At 45.6% G+C, this 20245-nt stretch overlaps 1 protein-coding gene across 1 annotated transcript in view; it reads right to left on the bottom strand.

Moving 5' to 3' along the window:
- Positions 1-17091, bottom strand: part of MEIS2 (Meis homeobox 2) — a gene marked incomplete at its 3' end in the record, with an annotated part of 201479 nt that extends 184388 nt beyond the window's left edge. The window contains exons 1-7 of the mRNA XM_079700012.1: positions 16804-17091; positions 15302-15534; positions 13647-13788; positions 12890-12940; positions 11837-11887; positions 10910-11059; positions 1137-1251 (exon numbers count right to left, since the gene is read on the bottom strand). Of these exons, the coding sequence (XP_079556138.1) occupies positions 1137-1251; positions 10910-11059; positions 11837-11887; positions 12890-12940; positions 13647-13788; positions 15302-15534; positions 16804-16815 (754 nt within the window). The 5' untranslated portion in view covers positions 16816-17091. The remainder of the gene's footprint in view (positions 1-1136; positions 1252-10909; positions 11060-11836; positions 11888-12889; positions 12941-13646; positions 13789-15301; positions 15535-16803) is intronic.
- Positions 17092-20245: the final 3154 nt, after the last annotated feature.

Here is a 20245-nt window from a genome sequence, read left to right as displayed (position 1 = left end):
ATCTGATAGTATTCATTTCTGTGTTAGTTGCAACTTGCTTAAACCTAGATTCTAAGTTGGACCCATTCATAAGTTAATGGCATCCTAGAAGGGCCACTTTTCTAGACTCTTCTAGAATACTAAGAATCCAAAATCCATGGCCAGGAACTTGGAGGAGTAAAGGCACTCGCCCTACATCAACCACCCTTTTCTAAATGGCATATATGACTACAGCTCAAGTTGTTAAACTGTCCTCCACTTGGAAGACTGTCTAATGCTTAAATACTGTGGCCATAAACACAGTCATAATAGAGATGAAATAGACCTAGGAGATCAGACACCATCTAATGTAAAATATTAAAAAGTAAAATCTATCCACTTTCCTGGCCCACATTCAATAATGCATCTTCTTTTAAATTATTATTTTAGCCACAGAAGAGTCATCCCTACCAATATATAATTGCTCTCTGTGTGATAGGTGAGTCTTAAATGGTAAAATTTATTCTAAATTACTCTAGGCTTCCTTGTCACCTGTAGTTGACATCCCCCTTGCCTTCTGATTATTCTAATTTTTAGGATTTGTGACAAAAGTCACCACATCAGCTGAATGGAAATGGGGACAAATAATCTAAGAATTTCAAAATCCACCTTCCCAAAATACGATTCCATAATAAAATTCACACAGTACTTTGGAGCTAATAAGAACAGATTTTTGCATCATGTGTGCTTTAGAGGCAACATTGCCTGATTACAGAAAACCCTTATAGTTGATGTTACGAATAAAATATCCCATTTATAGTATAATTCAAACTACTGCATCATAGCAGCAAAGTAGATCTGTCATTCTATTTACTTACACACAGGAGTAAAGTGCAGATAACCAAATTTGTAAAAGAATTGGCAGAACTAATCGATTGTTATTGTAATGCCTGCTTAAAGATTAGACATCTCACTTTGGCCTTTTTTTGTTTGTTTGTTTGTTTTTGTAAGTAATGTAAGTTAAGGAAAGGAAATACTGTCTCCCTAAATAGCAGCTGATTACACTCCCTAACCCGCCACTCTCCTGTTTACAGGGAGGCAGATGTACCAATATCATAAAATACTGAAGTTATTTTAGTCATGCCCACTTTGCACAGGGAGAATGCTTGACCTTTTACCTTGCTCACTGCTGTTGTCTCCACTCTGGGATGCATGGCCCCCACTGGAGGGCCCTGGGGTGCCTGCTGAGTGGGTGGAAGTTGCATCATCATGGTCTCGCCAAGATGCAGGATTCTGATGTCAGGAGGCCAAGGAATTTTTCCACAGTTACCATTTCAGCCATAAATGAGGAATCAAGAGGAAAGGTGCAGAGAGAGACAAAAAATATGTACATATTAGTATTTGGGGAATTAGGCACATATAGATGCCATGTTACAGTATGTTGTCTTTTCAGCAATAGGTACCAAAAGAAAGAAAAGATGCTCTAAAATCATGATGAAGTGATGGGTACATCAGTGTACACATTGGCTAAAACCAACTGAAATAGATGCTTATAAAACAGATGCATTTTACTATATACGAATTATACCTCAATAAAGTGAATTTTTAAAGTTAGGGGAAAAAAAACCTCCTTAAAAATCTAAAAGCCTGCTATCTTAATTAGGGCACACTCTTCCAAGAAATAGGTCCCAGTGCTCTTGGATACCAAATACTTCAGAACATTAACATCTACAAAACTCTATGACTCCCTTATAAAATTCACAGACTGTAGAATGTATGGGGCAGCCCTTCACATCAAATACACTGCCCTACTAACTCTCAACATTATCATCAACTTATTATACAGCCAACAGAGACAATAATATTTAATCACTGCATCAATACCTTCTGCTTTAATTTGCACAAATAACAATCAGAAAATGAAACAACTATGAACTGTAACCCATCTAATAAGATGGATAAGACTTCCTTTTGAGCTGCATGGAAGGTTTAAAGTCACAGAGCAGTGCTTTTTCCTGGAAGAACTGCTTGTTTTAAAGGACACATAAGGTAAGCCGAGAGTTATAGCTCATGCTACTTTGCTGAGTGTATTCTTCTCCTGTTGCTCCTCCCCTTTCCTGATCATTCCCAATACCCTGCTGTTGCTTAAAGGAAAACAGGAATTCTAATGTACAGGAAGGACTTTATCAGCACCACATGAAGGCAGGCAAGAGATGGAATTTCCTCTGGCAGAAATGGAGAGTAGGAACAGCACATGAAACAGACCAGCCTTAAGGACAGAGCTGTACACTTGCCACCTGTATGCAATGACTTTAACTAAGCACACAGAGCTACTAGCAAGCAAATTTGTTCCGGGGTGTGGGGCAATAGTTTGGGGGCAAAATAATCTAAAAAGCCCCATCAATCTCTCAAAGTACACTATTTCTTCTTACAAGAATTGGTGACTAAGGACTCAGACTCACATGCCTGTAGGCAACATGTTAACATCTTGACCATCTGAAAACAACCTTGCCGTGTTGTCATTATATACAGTTTATCCAGAAAAAAATCAGTCTATCATTTTTCTCAACCTCAACCCTATAATGTACAAATAGAACATAAAACTTCACCAAAATAAAATCAAGAAACCAAGGTGAGACAAAATAGGGAGCGAGTCTCATTTGGAAGAAGAACAACAACAAAAAACATGTTTGCCTCTACAGATCGGCTACAAACCACTGTAAATTAATATTTAGCATTTTTGATAGATGGTGAAATGACCCAAAGCTCTAGAGATTAATGATACCTCTATCAAATAATGCTGCTGACACTGCTATCATGCAAGCCATTGATTCAGAGGGAAAACCTTAAGCAGAAATTTTGTGACTGTGAATATGGCACAGGTATAGATCTCTAAAGTAAAGATACGTTTTCGAAAGTAGATTAGGGAAAAAAGTCGAGCAGAATAAAATGAAAACCAAGGTTCTCTGCTGCCTGTATGAAGACAAAGTCATGCCTGTGATGTCTCTTTTTATCTAAATTAGAAACCCCTCCAATAGTTTCAAGCTAAAAGCAAACAGAATACAGGGACTCCTCAAGATTTGCAACCTCTTCACGTCAGCTGTTTGCCGACGGTAATCAGATAAAGAGCTAGAAGAAAAGAAAGAAAAAGAAAGAAAGAAAGAAGGAAAGAAAGAAAGGAAGGAAGGAAGGAAGAAAGAAGCAAAGAATAGCATGGTGTGAGTTTAGTCCTGCAACAACACTGGCTAGAGCCTTCTTTTAGAAAATGCAATTACTGCAACACAGTCACCTAAGCTAAACTTTTCAGTGTACACAGCAAGTGATGTAAATTTTATGCACCGCAGGCTTTTTATTAAGCTGGCTGCTATAAAAGCTCCTTACCCCTCATGAAAATTACAATAATTAACCACTAACACCTCAACTGTGTTTTAAGGCAAATGTCATCTAATAGCTATTATATAATCGTTCAAATGAAGGTCCAGCGAGTTTTCCTGTTTGGGTGCTCGAATGATTTTAAGGGATCACTCAGAAGGACTTCCTGCAATGAAGAGCACTGGTCTGTCCCCATCAGTCGAACCTGTACTGAGTTTTAAAGTCAGGCCTCACTAGTTTATAATTCAGTTGATTTCCTTCCCTGGTTTTCTGGAGGAGGTGGTCTCTAAACCAAAGGGATGAAAAATAGGCCACGTAAGCAAATATTACTTTTAGAGCAGCCGGTTCCTCCAAACGAGTTGGGTCTTGGGTTTTCAGCCCAGTCCTGAAATTTGCTCAAGTTCACTATCTAACCCACCATGCCCCCGTCTCTTCCGCCTTATCTCCCTCACATCCTCAAAGATGCTGTCCTACAAAAGTGTCACAAGATGTTTATTTCCATAGAGTGTCTCAAGGTTTATGATCTAGATTGAGAGACTGACACAAGTTAGTACCAGGATATTCATCTAACTATAAAGTAGGAAAAACAGCTGAATGCCTGAGGTTTCAAGGTTGAAGAATTACCCCAAAGTTTTCTGTATTCAGCTACACCCTGGTGACTTGATCAAAGACACATATTGATAATTTGGCCAATAAAAAACAGCTAACTCCTCCCTAAAAAAACTTCAGAAGCAACATGGATAGATACAATATAGTCCCTTACCCATAACACTGGTTTGTTCTCAGACTGAAATATTTGTTTGTATCACAACTCCTTTCTTCTTCTTCTTTTCCCTCCCTAGATAGTTTCCAAGTTTACATCTTTCAAGAATAACTGCCTGGCTTTCTGCCAAATTATATGCAGAAGTTTAGTGAATCTTGAAACCAAAGTGGCATATGAAAGCATGTAAAACACATGATGTACGTAGAAAAATAAAGAGAAATGCTTTCTGTGGGCACGTGTGTGGGTGAGTAGTCAGGTAGATGCATTCCACAATATATGTCCTGTTCTTCAGCCAAAAGTATCATGCAGACATCCGAGGGCAAGAAGGAAACATGCTTCTATTCCCAGAGGCTTTAATCATTAGGAGTCAAATATGGTACTCTTCTTGCTCTTACGTAATTGCGTTAAAGAGCAGTGTTAGCAGGAGGAAAGCAGTGAATACTGAGTGGAGCACAATAGAAGAAGATGGAAAATAGATACAAGAAGCTAGGTCTCCAGGGGCGGTATTTTCTATTTGCTGGGTTACAGACTCACAGCTGATAATGCAAGTTGTAATTAATATAAAAGCAGGAGACAAGATGGGGAGAGCTTGTAGTAGCGGGGCCACAGGAGATCACTCTGCTGCTCTCCTCTGCTTCTCATTTACACACAGCTTTCCCTAGAAAACACAATTCTGCCAGTGTTTTTTCCCTTGAAAGTTAAAAAACAATTGATTTAGACCATCATTGAATTTTGCTAAATCTAGGAAAGAGCATAGAGAGGACAGGCGTCTCTGGGCATAGAAAGCAAATCCTCCACGTGCCTCTTTTGTTGAGGTTGCAGATATGGTGGAAATTATAACGTTTTACACCATTATGGCATTTCTGGGGGGGTGCTGCCTATAGGACAAGACTTAACAAGTCCCATTGAATTGGCGGGACCGTTGAAATGATTCCACACAGCTCATGCCATGGTTCTTCCATTACAAAAAGACAATGGAGTAAAATGTGTAAGCATTTCTAAATAAATACAAAACCGAATGGGAAAGTAAAATGTATTAAGCTTCTAGGAGTAAAAAAAGAAGCTATACTACACACAAGTTTACCTAAAATAATCCGAAACTCGTCTTAGACCCCAAATGAAAAGGTGATGCAATGGATGTGGTATAGGAGAAAGAGCCTTAAATTGGAGTTAAGACTCAAGGGTGCCACCTCCAACTGTCATGTGACCTCAGGTGATGAACTTCATTTCCCTGGGACTTGTTTCCTTTCTCTCTTTAAAATTAAGAAGTCAGACAAAATAATCCCTAAGGTCACTTCCACTTCTTATTTCTATTACTAAAAAATACTTAAAGCATTTGATTTTCTAGAACCTACACAACTAAAACACGATATATGACACCAAGCCAAAAAAAACCTATGAACTTGGAAAATACTGTAAAGTAATTCAGAATATGTACTTGTAGGTAGAAAGTAAGAATAAACATATATAAACATATTTTAATCAGCAAACGGACCATGCAAAACTAGTTTGACTCGAGATGTTCACACAATAAAGGCAAGATATGCTTGTATCAGTACACATAATTCATGTAACTTACAGATTTCCTATTACCTTAAGATGTTTTAACTCCTAATTAACATTGTGCAAAAATTATTTTTAAAAAGAAGAGAAAGACTCCTATCATGAGGTAGTCAAGCCTACAAAAGTTAAAAACGTTAATTGTACAGTTTGAAAAAAATGGTGGAATTTCAACTTTGTTATTCTAAAGTTGACATAAGAACTCAGGAGAACTGTGTGTGCTTTCAGAACATGGACTCACTCTTTAAAAATGTAAATAGAGCCAGGGTCTTTCCCTCATCTCCCCGCTTCCACCCTCTATTAGGCTTTGGGAATTAATATGTGGGCAACTCTCACAGAAGCGGCAGGTACTCTTTGCAAATGATTCCTCCTCCATCTAATGGAGCAACTTTTAGAGAAGACAGAAATCTATTGTTGGTGTGTTATCATGTTATAAAATGTCTCCTATAATTTTGAATTGTGTTGGGATACCGTATAGGACGTTTAGCCTGAAAAAAAAAGGGAAAATGAATTTTTAATATATCAAAGTTTTAATCTGATAGTGAATGTCTGTGGTTGTCAACTGCACCTTTGTTTAATTTCATCCCATCACAGTTTCTCTGAAAGCAGACGCCAACTGCACAACCTACATGATTTCAATAACAAAATTATCCTCGATGGGAAATTGACAGAAAAGCCATCAACCACCAGAAACTACACAACGGCAACAGAAAGCCCATGCCCCCAGCCAGGTCTCCTTGAGTTGGTAGACGGAACTCAGAGGTAGAACTTTCCCGGAACAGGTCCCCCGAGACCTTGGATAACACACCGTGAGGTCTGATCTTACACTAGAATGTAAGAAACTATCTGATAAAATAAATCATTCATATTATTAATGTTAGTCAAATCCCAAATATTACCCCTTGATATTCTATAGACCAATCACTTAAACCTATCTCTCTCCTCACTGCCCACTCCCGGCTGATTTTTCAGACACTTGCCTGAATTTTGTCAGAAGCAAGGTTCCAGGGATTCTTCCCTTTGACTTAACCCATTTTAAAAAACTGTACAGACAAATAAATTTGACATATTCAGAGATGCAAAAGAAAACAAGAGAATATTTTCATTTAAAATACAGCTTTCAACGTAGAAAGTAAAATATTTTTTCTTTTAGTAGTCAGGTTATCAGAGCCGCTCAATTTTCAGGCACCTGCCATTAACTGTTAGTAGATACAATTGTATTTTCTTCCCTATACTTAATTCATCCAAAAATAAATAAATAAAATGTAGTTCCTTATGCACATTAATTAGGAATAACAATATTACTGTATGCACTTCAGGTGAATGGAGCTTAGGTCAGAGAATATATTTGAAAAACAAATATAGTTCATTTATCTAAACATGATCTAAAGATATGTAATATCTTTATATGTATAAAGATATTACAGTGCAGACAAATAAAATACATCATTTGTCTGCACTAGAGCTGAAGACCCGATCTGAAATTACGTAAAGTAGAAAATGTGGATATCACCTATTATTCAGAAATAGTACAGACTAGGAAAAGCATGATCATGCCACAACAGTTTTCAAGTCGAAACTTTTTTTCAAGAATTGGTTACTTGACATGTTTATTTTAAACATAATAAATTTGAACGTCTGGGAAACTTAACATGAACTGCAGCTGGAAAATAGAGTTCTACTTCCTTTCACCATCATATTTTTTCTCCCTAATATCCCAAAGAATACTGTAATAGCTGTTTCCTACCTATAAAAATTACTCTTATTTTATAGTAAGAGTATAAGATAAAAGACTTTATAATATTAAAAATGTTAGCAAGCATTCACTATGAATCTACTAAACATGACAAAATAGTAGCCAATGTTGCAAATTTTATTTTCTATTTAATTCCAAACTTCCTTTTATCAGTATGCCCATCATGTAAGTGTCAATAAGAAATGAACAAATTCAGTATCTTCACTGAATTTAACGTATGGAAGGTAAGACATTAGCGCTGTCTTCTTTTAATGCATCTATGTTACATCAGATTATTTATATAAAATTATGGAATGTGAAATCAGCATGACAACAGCCTCATTTACTAAGCAATAGTATGTAAAACTCATTCTTAAAAGTCAGCCAAAAATACTTGCTTTCAAGATATTTATATCAATTACTTTTACATATTTCTATTTTTTAAAATTTTAATTAAAAAATCAAAAGCTCTTTTGGTTCCTAATATTTTGCTCCTGACGCTTCTCTCTCTGCTTTCCACTACGCAGAATCACACACTTGTTCTTTCTTTTCTCTCTTTCACTCTCTCTCTCCCTGCCCGCTCCTTCCTTAAACACACACACACACACACACACACACACACACACACACACACAAAGTAGCTTGATACCACTTAATAAGGATAGAGGTGTATGTGTTTTGGGGGTGTCAAACAGCTGTCACAAACTGTCACCTCCAGAAGAGAAACCTTGGCACACAACAAATTAAACTACACTTCTTTTTTAGCTGTCATTATTCATAGCCAATAAATTGAAATGCTCTCAGCATTTCATGTGCAAATAAAACCACGAGGAAGCCAGTAGATCAGAATAGTGGGCCAACAGATAAAACAGAGAAAACAACACGCTGTCTTGGTCCTTCTGAAGTGGCTCATCATCACCCCTGCACTAGCGTGCACCAAATGAGATCCAGCCTGGGGCAATGTATTAAATATGCATATCAAAGCAAATGAAAAAGTAAACCTGGAGATTCAAATTGGATATACATTTACATGCTGAAAATGTCCCACTCTACCACTTTTCAGGTAGTGGGTCTGAGGTATTTTCACTTTTTTTGTGGCTGGGGGGTTGAGGAGGAGGGCAAGCTTGCAGAAGAGGCTGAAGCATAAGAGGATTCACTTTGTAGGGGGAGGCGTGGGAATGAATACACTCCATATACCTATGGTACAGAAATATCAAAAATGGTAAAAACTCTCCAAGATTTCCTCTCACCTCTTGCATACAATTCAAGTCCATGGCAAACTTCGCCATTTCCCACTCGGTTTGCTGGTGGAACAAATTATTGCTAACTTTCAAAACAAATAGCAGGGGGCTAAAGTAAAAATGTTATAGTTCAGACTCTAGGAAATAAAAGATTTTAAATTATGATGCCCAATGAGGTGGCAAGACCTCATGGGTTCAAAATAAATCAGTTGTCATATTTACTTGATTGAGGGCTTCAAAGAGAAGCAACAAATGTTCCAGTTGATTCTTTTATTCAAAGATGATGATTGTTACATTATTAAAGCACTCTCTTCCTAGGTACAACTTCTTGCTTGAGTGTAATTTAATATTACAATAGTTCCATAAATTGGCATTGTCTATCAGCCAATACTATAAACAGCCTAGTTTACCTTATCTCTTCTATGTAAACATCAGCATGCTCTAGTCCCATACATCCACTTGAAAAAACAATTGCCAAGAAACTGTTTCAGAAAACCAAGTAGTCAAGGCCCCTAGAAATGGCACAAGAAAAGCTTTTGGCTGCAGACAACTGTGAACTTCTCATCCTACAAAACCATGTAACTAGATTTCGTCCCATTCCCCCCAACAGTGCAAAATGCATATGAATATAGAAACAGGAAGCAATGAAAATAAACAAGTAAATGACAACAACAACAAACACTTTGAACAGAGTGTCATGCCTTGCAGACCACAACCACACATCATATAGCCACATATCAGCAAATAAACCTTCCATAGCTGCTTGCTGTACCCGTTTGATTTCAGAGAACACACTCAATATACAAAAGAGCTCCCCAACGTTTCCTCCGTCATGACGGGAAAAGACAAGAGGAAAGGTAGGCATGGGAGCTTTCAACGTCACAGTATTTATTCTGTCTCAGAACTGGACTTCAGGACTGAGGTTTTCTTTTCTTCTTTCTTTCTTTTCTCCTTTCTTCCTTTCTTTCTTTCTAACTTTTGTCCTTAGGCTGTATGGTTTTCCATACAGCACAAAGGCTAATAATTAAAATCTGTGACTGTACATTTTCAAAACCTTTGGAGAAGGCGGGGGAGAAACTTATTCTCAAGGCATCTCAACTCTTTTCACTTAACACCCAGGACTGGGGGGTAATGGTGGTGATACAAACTGCCTTCAAGCCTCGATGCCCATTTAACTCCACGGAGTGTTAAATTAATATTTCAGGCACCAAGTTAGTAGACTATAGCCTATATCATTTAGGTTGTGAGTTCAATCGACTATAATCTATACACACCGTCTCCCCCACCCCCAGGCTTGGGTTCCTATAAATAAACTGCTGTTCACACCCACTCTTTAACCTCGCCACTCCTGCCTTTCCTACCAGCTGCAATCTTTCTTCTCTTTGCTTCTTTTTCAAATTTTCAGTCTCACTACATATGCTTTTTTTTTTTTTTTTTTTTTTTGCATCAGACTCACTAGATCGGTTCCAAAATAGGATTAAAAACAGAGAGAATAGAAAGAAATCTCCGTTCCTGGCCTGACACACACAGTCCCTCCTTACTCTACTCTCCGTCCTCATTCACCAACTGTTTGTGTTAAAATTCAACCACTAACCTATGGTTACTCAATCACAATTCCCTTCAGCTTTCTATAATACATTGTTAATATTTGTTTCATCAAGGTTACTGCCTTTTATTATGAAGATGCCTCACGCACTTGGCAATAAGTCCATATACTGACAGTAAGTTTCTATACGGCAAAAGCTCAGAAAACTATAATAGGTTCACTCCTTTTATTTCGAATGCAATGCAAGATTGCCAGTAGTTCTCAGAATTGTCATCTCTGCAAGAGACTGAGAAATCAGCCCTCGCTCCCCAATTCTCTTTTCCTTCAGTCCTCTCTCTCCCCCATCCTGTCCAGCTAGCTTTCTTGCCTCTTTCTCCCCGCTGCAATGATTACAGAGTTGAGAAAGCAGAAAAGGCAGTGGTCACCATATCAAACAGACGATTTGCTAACACTCAAGTCACCAAATCCAGGAAACTTTACACATTAAGAGCACAAATCACTCTATCGACTCCCTGGTTTCTTTGGTTCTCAACATAAATAAGGAGGGGGTCCAAGAAAGGGGAAATGGAGATGAAAGGTATGGCAGAAGTAGTGAGAAAGGGAGAAAAAGACCCCCAGAGAGACCAGATTATTTAAAAAGAAAACTCAGTCAGTGGAGCTAGAGGTTACAACAAATTTTTCAAAAATGCTTTGCCCAGTGGTCTTAAAAGAATGCCAAAGGCTCACAGACTTACATGGTCAGCGAGATTTGTGGAGGAGCCTGAAAGTTCTTCGTGATCTGACTTGGAGCTGCCATCTCTTTCATCAATGACGAGGTCTATAGGCATTTTCCCCTTCAAACAGCTAATGTACCGGTGGCAGAAGTTATCACACAGTTCGTGGACCTAGAAGGAGGGTCAAGGTGGAGGGTTCAGCTTGTATTGTTTTTGTTGTTGTCATGGTTTTGTTTCATTTTTAAAGGGAAAAAATATCAGGTTGCAAGGTTACCTTTGGAAAGAGCAACAGTGCTATGTCTTCCAAACTAACTCTAATTAATGGGTGTAATAGTTGAAGGCGAGGAAACAATAGAGCAATTGTTGTAGCAGATATTATTCTCCAGAGACTTCCCTGAGCAACAAGTTACAATGAAGGGAGCAGAAACAGGACTGGAAATCACTGGGTTCAGACTGGGAAAATCCGATTTGATGATAACATCAAAACATTAGAACGCTGGAACTGGGAACAACATTAGCATTTGCGATTCAATAAGCTAGGAATTTTGTATGTTTCCAGGGGAAAGTGATTGAGCTGCAGAGCAATGTAAAGACAACCGAGCGAGGATGATTCCCTCTGCCAGCACCTAATGCACGCCCTGAGCCTTAATAGAGACGCAAGCAGGCTGAACGTCCAGTAACACAAATGGTTTGCTGCATTTCAAAATAATCCTGAACGCCTGGGGAAAAGGGGGGAGGCGGCTACTTTAAAAGACAGGGCTGTCCTAATTCACCCATCCTCTGAGGCCCTGGGTCGAGGAGCAATGTGAAGGAAGCACATGGTAACAAGTTGCTCAGAATCTCTCCAGGTACTCAATCCCTCAGACTGGAGGTTTCTTAAAAACATCCCAACTCAACCAGGAGAGGGAAGTGACCAAATCAAAGTGGGGAGTGTCATTTCCTGCTTACCTTTTCTAACTCCAAAAGATGAAACCTTAGTACTTGTATTGCTTGTATCATCTGGAAGAAAAGTTTAGAGTGCGGAGTTAAGGCTCTGTGACGCCTGTGACTCGGAGGTTTCTAGTGGGGGATGGTGAGGGAATGGGGCTGGGAGAAGACACAGGCAAGTGGCCAGGCAGAGCCCACACATCAAGAAATCGTCAGAAAAACCAAGTGATTACTGATCATCTCTGCCTCATTGGCTACGGGGTAGGAATCTGACTCAACCTATGCCGAAGCATTTAATATCTTTACCCCTCACGTTTACTGAGCTATTTACAAGCACTGCTTTTCTAGGGATAGGCCTTCTTTCTCCGCCTCAGTCCTCTCTAACGTCGCCTCTCTCGACCTCAGGCCAAAATTAAAAAAAAATTAAAAAAAGAAGAAGAAGAAGAAAGAAAGGAAGGAAGGAAGGAAGGAAGAAAAAAGTCGCTTCTTTGGAGAGAGAAAGCTTTTTAGAACAGCACACCCTGCGAAATCCGTCCTTACTAAAGAAGGAAATACTCAAGAAGAATGGTGAGGCAGGGCCTTTGAAAGCGGATTTAAGTACTTTTAATATTGAAATCGTGCAAATTAGCAAAAGAATCGCACCTAAAAGTGGCCTGCGCTGGCCTGCCCCTCACCCCCCCGCCCACCTCCGCGGCCCGCCCTCCGCCGCGCCGGCGGTGACTTCCTTCGGGTTAGCTGCCCGGGGCTCGGCCGCCTGCCCCGGCAAACAGAGGAAATCACTCACTTCTCGCCGCCTCACTCCCGGGGCCGAGACCTGGGGCGCATCCCCTGCTCTCGCTCTCGGCGCCGCGTCCCCGCTCGCTGCCTCCCTGGGCTCTGCTCGCCCTGACGTCCAACCCACCCCTCACTCCCAGCTCCCCGGCAGGGGCTCTAAGCTCTTCCCTTCCTCCCCGTAGCTCTGGAGCTTCAAAAGAGGGCTCTGCTCGAACTCTCCGGAGCTCCGGGGAAAAGCGTGTGCTTCTGGGCAAGGAAAGGGGCCCAGGCTGGGGAAAGGCAAGAAACAGTGAGCCTTACCAAATTGTCCAGCTCTGGATTTGAGGAAAAAAGTGGCTTTTCGGCGCGAACCTATAGGAAGCAGGGAAAAGTCAGCATGAATTACCACTCCATTTAAAAGAAGAGAAACCCTGTCACCGACTAAACCGTGGTGTACGAGTGGGGATGGTGGAGGGGCAGTGGCGGAGACGAGGAGAGGGGCTTTGGTAAAATACATGAAACAAACTAGTGCCTCCAGTCAATGGGGTCGGTTGAAAAAGAATCAGGGCCTCCTAGTTCTGGCCCCATTTAGGGGTACCTGGAACCTCTGAGCTGTAGCCGAGAACTCAGGGCCGTTCTCTGGGTCCAAGTCCCCCCTTATCCTGCCATCCGCGGGGCTATGGTTCGCAGCCTCCCTCACCTCCGCGCCGGCGCCGACAGCCCCGAAAGGCGCCCAGCTTCCTTCCCTCCCGGGCACTCTCGGGGCCCTCAAAGCCCCTATCCCCAATTCTTGTTCAAGTAGCTGCAGGCGGGGGAAAAGGCCAAGCCCCAGATTGGGAGCAGGTCAACTTTAATTCGAGGGTCGAGCCCCTGTATTCCTGGCTGGGGGGAAAAACAAACACCCATATTTATCTCTTCTTCCAATTTGCCTCCAGGCTCAAGGATGGGGAGCGAGGACTGGGGCCGGAGGAACAGATCGGGTGTCCCTGCCTCTTCCTTCTCTTTCAAGTAAAGCTCTGAGGAAAGGGGAGGGGGAGTGAGGGGCTGCAGGAGGGTGAGTGGGTCAGGAAGATTGGACCTGCTTGGCGAAGACCGCGATGTCCTCGTTGAAGGAGTCGGAGGAACAGACGTCTCCGCCGGCCACTCCGGGTTCCCGGGGAGTGCAGGTCGCCAGCTCGCACTTCTCAAAGACCAGAGCTAACAGAGGAAACAACGGGTGCCTAACGGGCAGCGCCACGCAGAGACACACACACGGAGACGGGGTGCAGAGGGGAAGGAGCAAGAACTGTAATCAACAAGTTTGGAGGGTTCGGATTCCTTCCTTTCTACCACAGGCACGCATCATACTTTACAACCCTTCCTCAGCCAGCCGAGCCTGGGCCAGAAACAGAAAGGAAAAACGGCCTGGCCCTTTCCCTCAGCTCAGGACTCCCTCAGATCTGGTCGGAGAAGCCCCTGGCCAGTTAGCCCGCCAAGTAAAAAGAGTCTCGGTTCGAACGTAATGAAACAGCCAATAGGCTCAGGCAGTCCGGAGCCCGGTGTTGATCCAGACCCACTCCCCGCACGACAGAGGCCGCCCAACCAAACCCTGAGACCCAGCTCTGACCTCCCAAGAGAGGAACACTCCGTGAAATCCAAAATTGCTTTAACTCCGCATTTTAATGGGCATTTCAGAGGAGGCCCAAGGCTCACCTACACACCCCCCCGAAGTGATATTTTCCTCAGTCTAACCTCTCCACCCCCTTGCCTTATAAACTTGTTTGCTCCACTTCTAGTAAAGCCCGGTGAGGGGACCAAAATAATAGGAATGGTACACGCCGAGAGCTTCCTTTCAAAGACCACATTTCTCCAGCTGGCGAAAATAAATAAATCGAGTGTTAAAACTTGGAAGTGTGCGTGTGCGCCTGTCCTTTGTGTTCCTCCGGGCGGTTTAGCTACACCTCGGGATGCTTGCGGCCTCCGGCTTCAGGCGCAGTTGCTGTTTACCGACACTGTCCCCTCCCCTCGGCATCCCGCAGCCTTCCCCACCTACCCTCAGCTGGGAGGGCCCGAGTGGTACACGTTGGGGCCGTGCACCCCCATCCCTCCCCGAGTTCTCTCAGAATTTAAAATAATTTCCAGCCATCTCCCTTACTCCCCCCAAGAGCTGCTCTGTGCAAGCAGCAGCCCCTTCCACCCCGCTGCACTTCAAGGTCTGCCCCCTTTATTTACAGAGAATTAAGAAGAGGGTGATTAGGACTTCCTGGCCGACAGAAGCAGCCCTGATCCCAGCTCCAACTGCATTTAGTGACTCCCAGACTCTCGGTAGGAAACAGAAAAGGAAAAAAAAGTTGCTCCTCATCGGCAGGAAACTTTCTCCTTCGTCGGGGCCTCTGTTAGGGGGCCTGGAAGGACCAGCTCTGCGTCCTTTGGCCAGGAATCCCGTCCTTGGGGAGAAGGCCCTGGCCAGATTCTGAGGAATCAGTCACTCCCGGCTCTGGGGTCCGGAGTGACGGGGCCGTGGCGGTGGAGGAAGCCAAATCTTCCCCAGGACTTACACGCAAGGGGCAGAAGAGCAGGCCCCCTTCCCTGTCCTTTCCTAAGGCCAGCGGTTTCCGCCCCCCTACCCTAAGGAGAAATAACTCCCCACTCGGTCGTCCGCCCCCTCATCCCCCCCACGGAGACACACACACACACACTCGCACTCGCACTCACACAGTACGCTGGGTCGGGAGGGGGTGGAGGTTGGTTTACCCATAGATCGCGTCCTTGTCCCGCTTCAAGGCGTCGTTGACAGCGGATCCCATGCTGGCCGGCATGACATTGGGGTGCGGGGCGTGCGCGCCGTAGTGCTGCGTGGCGTGGAGCGGCGGCCCGTGGTTCAGGTGGTGAACCGGTGGGATCGGCCGCGGCGCGTGAGGGTCTCCGTACATGGAAGCAGGCACCCCTACTCCGTCCATCCCGCCGTAATGGGGCAGCTCATCGTACTGTCAGAACCCGGCAAAGGGGCGGGGGGCGCAGGAGGTGAGAGAGAGCGAGGAGAGCCGAGGGAGGGTAGGAAAAGAAGCAGGGAGAAGACAGAGAGGAGAGAAGTGGGGAAGGAATAGAGGCGCGAGAGAGGGAGAAGGCCAAGGGAAGAAGAGAGAGGAGGAGGAGGAGGGGGCGGCGGGGGGGGAGGCAGCAGAGAAAGAGGGAGGAAAATACAAATAAAAACAAAGTCAGAAAGGAGAAAAGTACCGAGCACGAGTTGAACACACAGAAACCAAACCAGCCGAAACAACGGAGTTGAAAGTTGGGGAGAGGGGTGTTTTTAAATTTAAAAGATGAAGAAGTATGAACCGAGAGCAGCGTTTAGAGTAGGGAGAGGGGGCGGTGAGGCCGGGGATTGAGGGGGCGCCGGGAGGTCCCGCTCGGGCGGGAGGCAGCAGAACCGTAGCAAGCCAACCGAGGGAGAAGTGGAGTTAGTGTGAGGAGGAAGCCCCGGATCCCACCCCTAACCCCCCTTCGCCTCCTCCAGAGGATCCAATAAATCAAAAGGCGAAATGAAACAAAATAAAGAGAAGAAAAACGCTAATAATCAGGACGAGAACGCCGAGGACGAGGGAAGGCTGGGGCCAGTGCCTCCCCGGGGGCAGGGAACAGAGGGTGGGGGTGGGGTGGGGGGGGAATAATGTGAAAGTTACCAGAAACATTATTTAGCAGCGGATTCCCTGCGTCCTTGTCAATTTCAGAGACAAAACAAGCAGCCCAGGCTAGTCTAGGCGGCGGCGCAGCGGCTGCGGCAGCGCGGCCCCAGCGGCGGCCCCGGCGGCGGCGGCTCCTACGCAGCCGGTGCCCGCCCCGAGCCGCGGGAGCAGCGGCAGCAGCGGCGCAGCAGCGGCAGCGGCGGCAGCAGGAGAACCGGGGGAATCGCGCTGCTGGGGTAAAAGCTGGAGCGAGGCGAAAGCGTGTAACAATTGCACTCACACACACACACACACACACCACTCACACGCACTCGCCGCCCGCCCGCTCGCACAGCGTTGAAACACGCGCGCCCAGACACGCACACACGCACGCACACACACTCGCACACACGCAGAGGCACGGGGGGGAAAAGAAGCCGATGAATAATTTTGCTGCTATTTTTTTAAATACTGGCCGCCATCATCAAGCAGCGAGCAGCAGCAGCAGCGTTGAAGGGAGAGGAGGCATCGGGACAGGCCCCTCTTAGGAGAGGATTTATATCTAGGTAAGTGTTGGAGATTTAAACCTACCCTTTGCGCCATCAGTCTGCGCTCCAATAAACTCCTGGATGTGTCGTATATTTAATATCCCAGTCCGGATAAGAAAGTGATCTAGGCTGAAGATTCCTTTTTTTTTTTTTTTCCAAACCAAGGAGACTTCTCCCAGTTTTCCAATATGTTATTTTTAGGGGGGGAAAAAAGCCCAGGCAAGACAACGAAGAGTTTTTTTTTTCCTGTGATATTTCTTCTTTTTCTCTTTTTTCCTCTTCTTCCTCCTCCTCCTGATCTTCCTCCTCCTCCTCCACCTCCTCCCCCCTCCCCTCCTCCTCCTCTTCGGTCCTCCTTTCCCCCTCTTTCTCTTCTCTTCCCCTCAGTTGGGAAAAAAAAAAAAAAAAGAAAAGAAAAAGAAGAAAAAGAAGAAAAAAAAATTGTCAAGCCCCCGAACTGAAGGTTACGAGCGGCCCGTCAGCAGCCCACATGTAACCGAACTGTCGTGTTTCATGGCTTTTTGCCACTCCAGCTGTCAATCAAAGCCCGGAATGTCAAGGTAGTGAATGAATGATGGTTGATGATGATGAAGAGGAGGAATCTTTCAGACCCGTTTTTTTCTTCCAGTAAAACTCCGCGAGGGGTTTCTGCTTCTTGAATTTTTCCTCCCCCCCCACCTTAGCTTTGCCCCCGCGGTATCTATAATATGATCCTCTCTCTTTAAAGTATCGTTCAAAGAAAGCAGGGGGGGAAAAATCAAGGAAAAAAAATGAATAGTTTGCAAAAACTGGACTTCCTCCCCCCCTTTCCTGGTAGGTATTTTGTCTCTCCCTCTCTCGCTCGCTCGCTCGCTCGCTCGCTCTCACTCGCGCTCGCTCTCTCGCGCTCGCTCTCTCTCGCTCTCTTTCTCTCTCTGGGAGATGAGTGAGTGTCAGTAGGTGTTGGCAGGTTGGCTGCTGCCTGGCTTATAGAAGAGCCTCAGTTTGGCGGCGCGGGTCGGCGGCGGGAGAACGAAATGACGGAACCCGGAAGTCGTGGTGGCCATAGCCCGTCGTACGGCGGAGACACATCCCGGGAGTGGGGAGCGGGAGCGAGGAGGAGCGCGCCGCGCGGAGCCTCTGATATGCAGCGAGTGCGATCGGACGGCCCGGGTTGGGGGGGCGGGAGAGGCGGGAGGCGGGGGGCGGGAGGGGGAGGGGAGGCAGGAGCCCGGCCGACCCGAGCAAATCAGCGAGGCTGCTCCTCCGCGGGGAAGGCGCGGGGGAAGCGGGGGGAGGAGGGAGGAAGAGGAGTATGTGTGTGTGTGTGCGTGCGTGTGCGCCTGTGTGTGTGTGCGCGCGCGCGCGCACGTGAGGAAAGAGGGAGGGAAAGAGAGAATGAGAATGAAGAGGACAGGGAGAGCGCAGAGAGGAAAACTGCAGAAAACCACAGGGAAAGTACGGTACAACCTCAGATTTTTAATTTTTTAAAAAAACTTGCTTCTAGTTCATTTCCCCATCACTCCCGGCTCCTGCCTAACGAGGTCGTGTCGGGGACGTTTGACATGGCGCTCTTGCTTTTGTTCCTTTTAATTCCGCGGGCCCCCTACTCCTCTGCCAGCCGATTATCGCGCCCCGAAGGCTTTCTGCTAACACCCAGAGGCGGCAGGATCTGCAGACCGTACCAAAGCCCGGCTAGAGTTTTGTTTTTGTTTTTTTAAGTGGTACTTTCTTCCCTGTGCAGATCCAGGACCCTTGTTGTCAACATTCATTTTCTTCTAGGACAAGAAGAGACCAGCTTAACTCAGAGAGCACTCCCTTCAAGCTTTGCGGACACGGGCCACCCTGGAGAGTCTTTGGGGCCCGCGGTGGAATCAGGAGGGAGGAATGGGAGGGAATCGTTTGGGTGTTTGATGTTGTCTGATGTTGCCAAAGGGTGTGTGTGTGTGTGTGTGTACACGCGCGCGCGACTGGTGTGCGACTCCAAAGTGGATCTCACTTAGAGCTGGGAAGCATGGGAGAGAGAGAGAGAGAGAATGCATAGCGAGAGAGAATGCTTAGCAAGGAGGATTGGCCGGCACTCCCTGCCCAGCTTTGTTGTGGTCGCCCGGGGCGCAGAGGCCAGGCAGCGGTATCGCCGGCTAATGGCTGTGTTAGTTACACCGGCCAATTTCGGAGTATCAGGAAGATGGGGCCGACTCCGAATGAACTTTTCCAAAAAGGAAAAGGAGGAGAGTGGAGGGAAAGAAGGTAACTATCCCACATGGTTTGCGTAGAAAGTAGTTCTAGCCGATGTCTCGCCGAATCCCTGGCTGGAGCTGCACGCTGCCTCACCTCCGCGCCGCGGGTATCACGGCGGCCGCGCGTCAATCACTCCGAGCCGCGAGCTGGGGGCGGAGCTACGGTCTCCCCGCGCGCTCAGCTCTGCAGCCCTCGCCGCCCCCTGGCTCCCGGCAGCCCAGCAGCCGGGGCCTGCGCTCCGAGCGCGCCCTCTCCCCAACTTCTGGCTCTCGCCCTGGTTCATGGTCCCCGGCCCAGAGAATTGAAAACAGATTGTTCCTCAACAGCCGCCTCCTTCTGCAACTTTGAACCCATTCTGGAGAGTAGAAAGTAGCGAATCCTCTGCGCGGGGCTTTGACCCGACTTCCCGGGAGATTGGGGGGGGGGGGCGCTCAAGGAGAATAAAGTACTCTGTGTGTGTTTGTGAGTGAGAGAAGGAGAGAGGGAGAGAGAGAGAAGGGAGTGGGGGGGGGGAGAGAATGAGAATAAGAGGGAGAAGGAGAGAAGGCGGATAGGCTTTTTTTTTTTTCCCCCTCCCTTTTCATCTTCTCTGCTTCACTGTAAGCTTTCGGGCAACTCTCAACTGGGCTTAGATCGTAGCCTGCAGAGACTCCAAGCGGAGTCGGAGAAATTTGGCCCCGTTTTAATAGGGCTGGGGAATGAGTTCCGGAGGTCAATAAAGCCCTCCAAAAATGATGAATGATTGAGCACCTGTGATGATGATAGTGATTACCAGAGCAATTAAACAGTTTGATTAAATGAGCCATCATAACAATGATGTCTGCGGGAAATCGGCCCTTACATATAAAGAAAGATAGTGCGGAGGGGCTTGCAGAGGCGAGGGTAGCGCGACGTCAGGGAGAGGGGCCGCGGACCGCGCGGTATTTGCCGGGGTGGCCGGAGCAAGGACTGCCGGGCGCGCGGAGCTTCGGGGAGGAGAGTCTAGCCCAGGCTAGACTTTTCAGCCACTCTTAAGCCGGGCTTCAAGCCTGCAAGAGCCGACTGGTATGAAACCTGCAGGTTGGGGGGGAGGGTCCTTCCCCCTCCACCTCCTCATTTTTTTCCCCAGAAGAACTCCAAGATTAAAAGCATCCTTCTTATTTGTTGCTGAGTTGTTCGTCGACGTATAAGAAAAGGTGAGTAAAAAAGGAAGATGCAAAAGAGAAGAAAAAGTTGACCTCCAGAATTTTATTATAAGAGGCAGTTGTTCGAATTCAGTTTAGCCG

The sequence above is a fragment of the Hyperoodon ampullatus genome (assembly GCF_949752795.1).
Source record: "Hyperoodon ampullatus genome assembly, chromosome: 3".
NCBI classification, from domain to species: domain Eukaryota; kingdom Metazoa; phylum Chordata; class Mammalia; order Artiodactyla; family Ziphiidae; genus Hyperoodon; species Hyperoodon ampullatus.
Note: the sequence above shows the minus strand (reverse complement) of the source record. Positions and strands in the feature narration are given on the sequence as shown.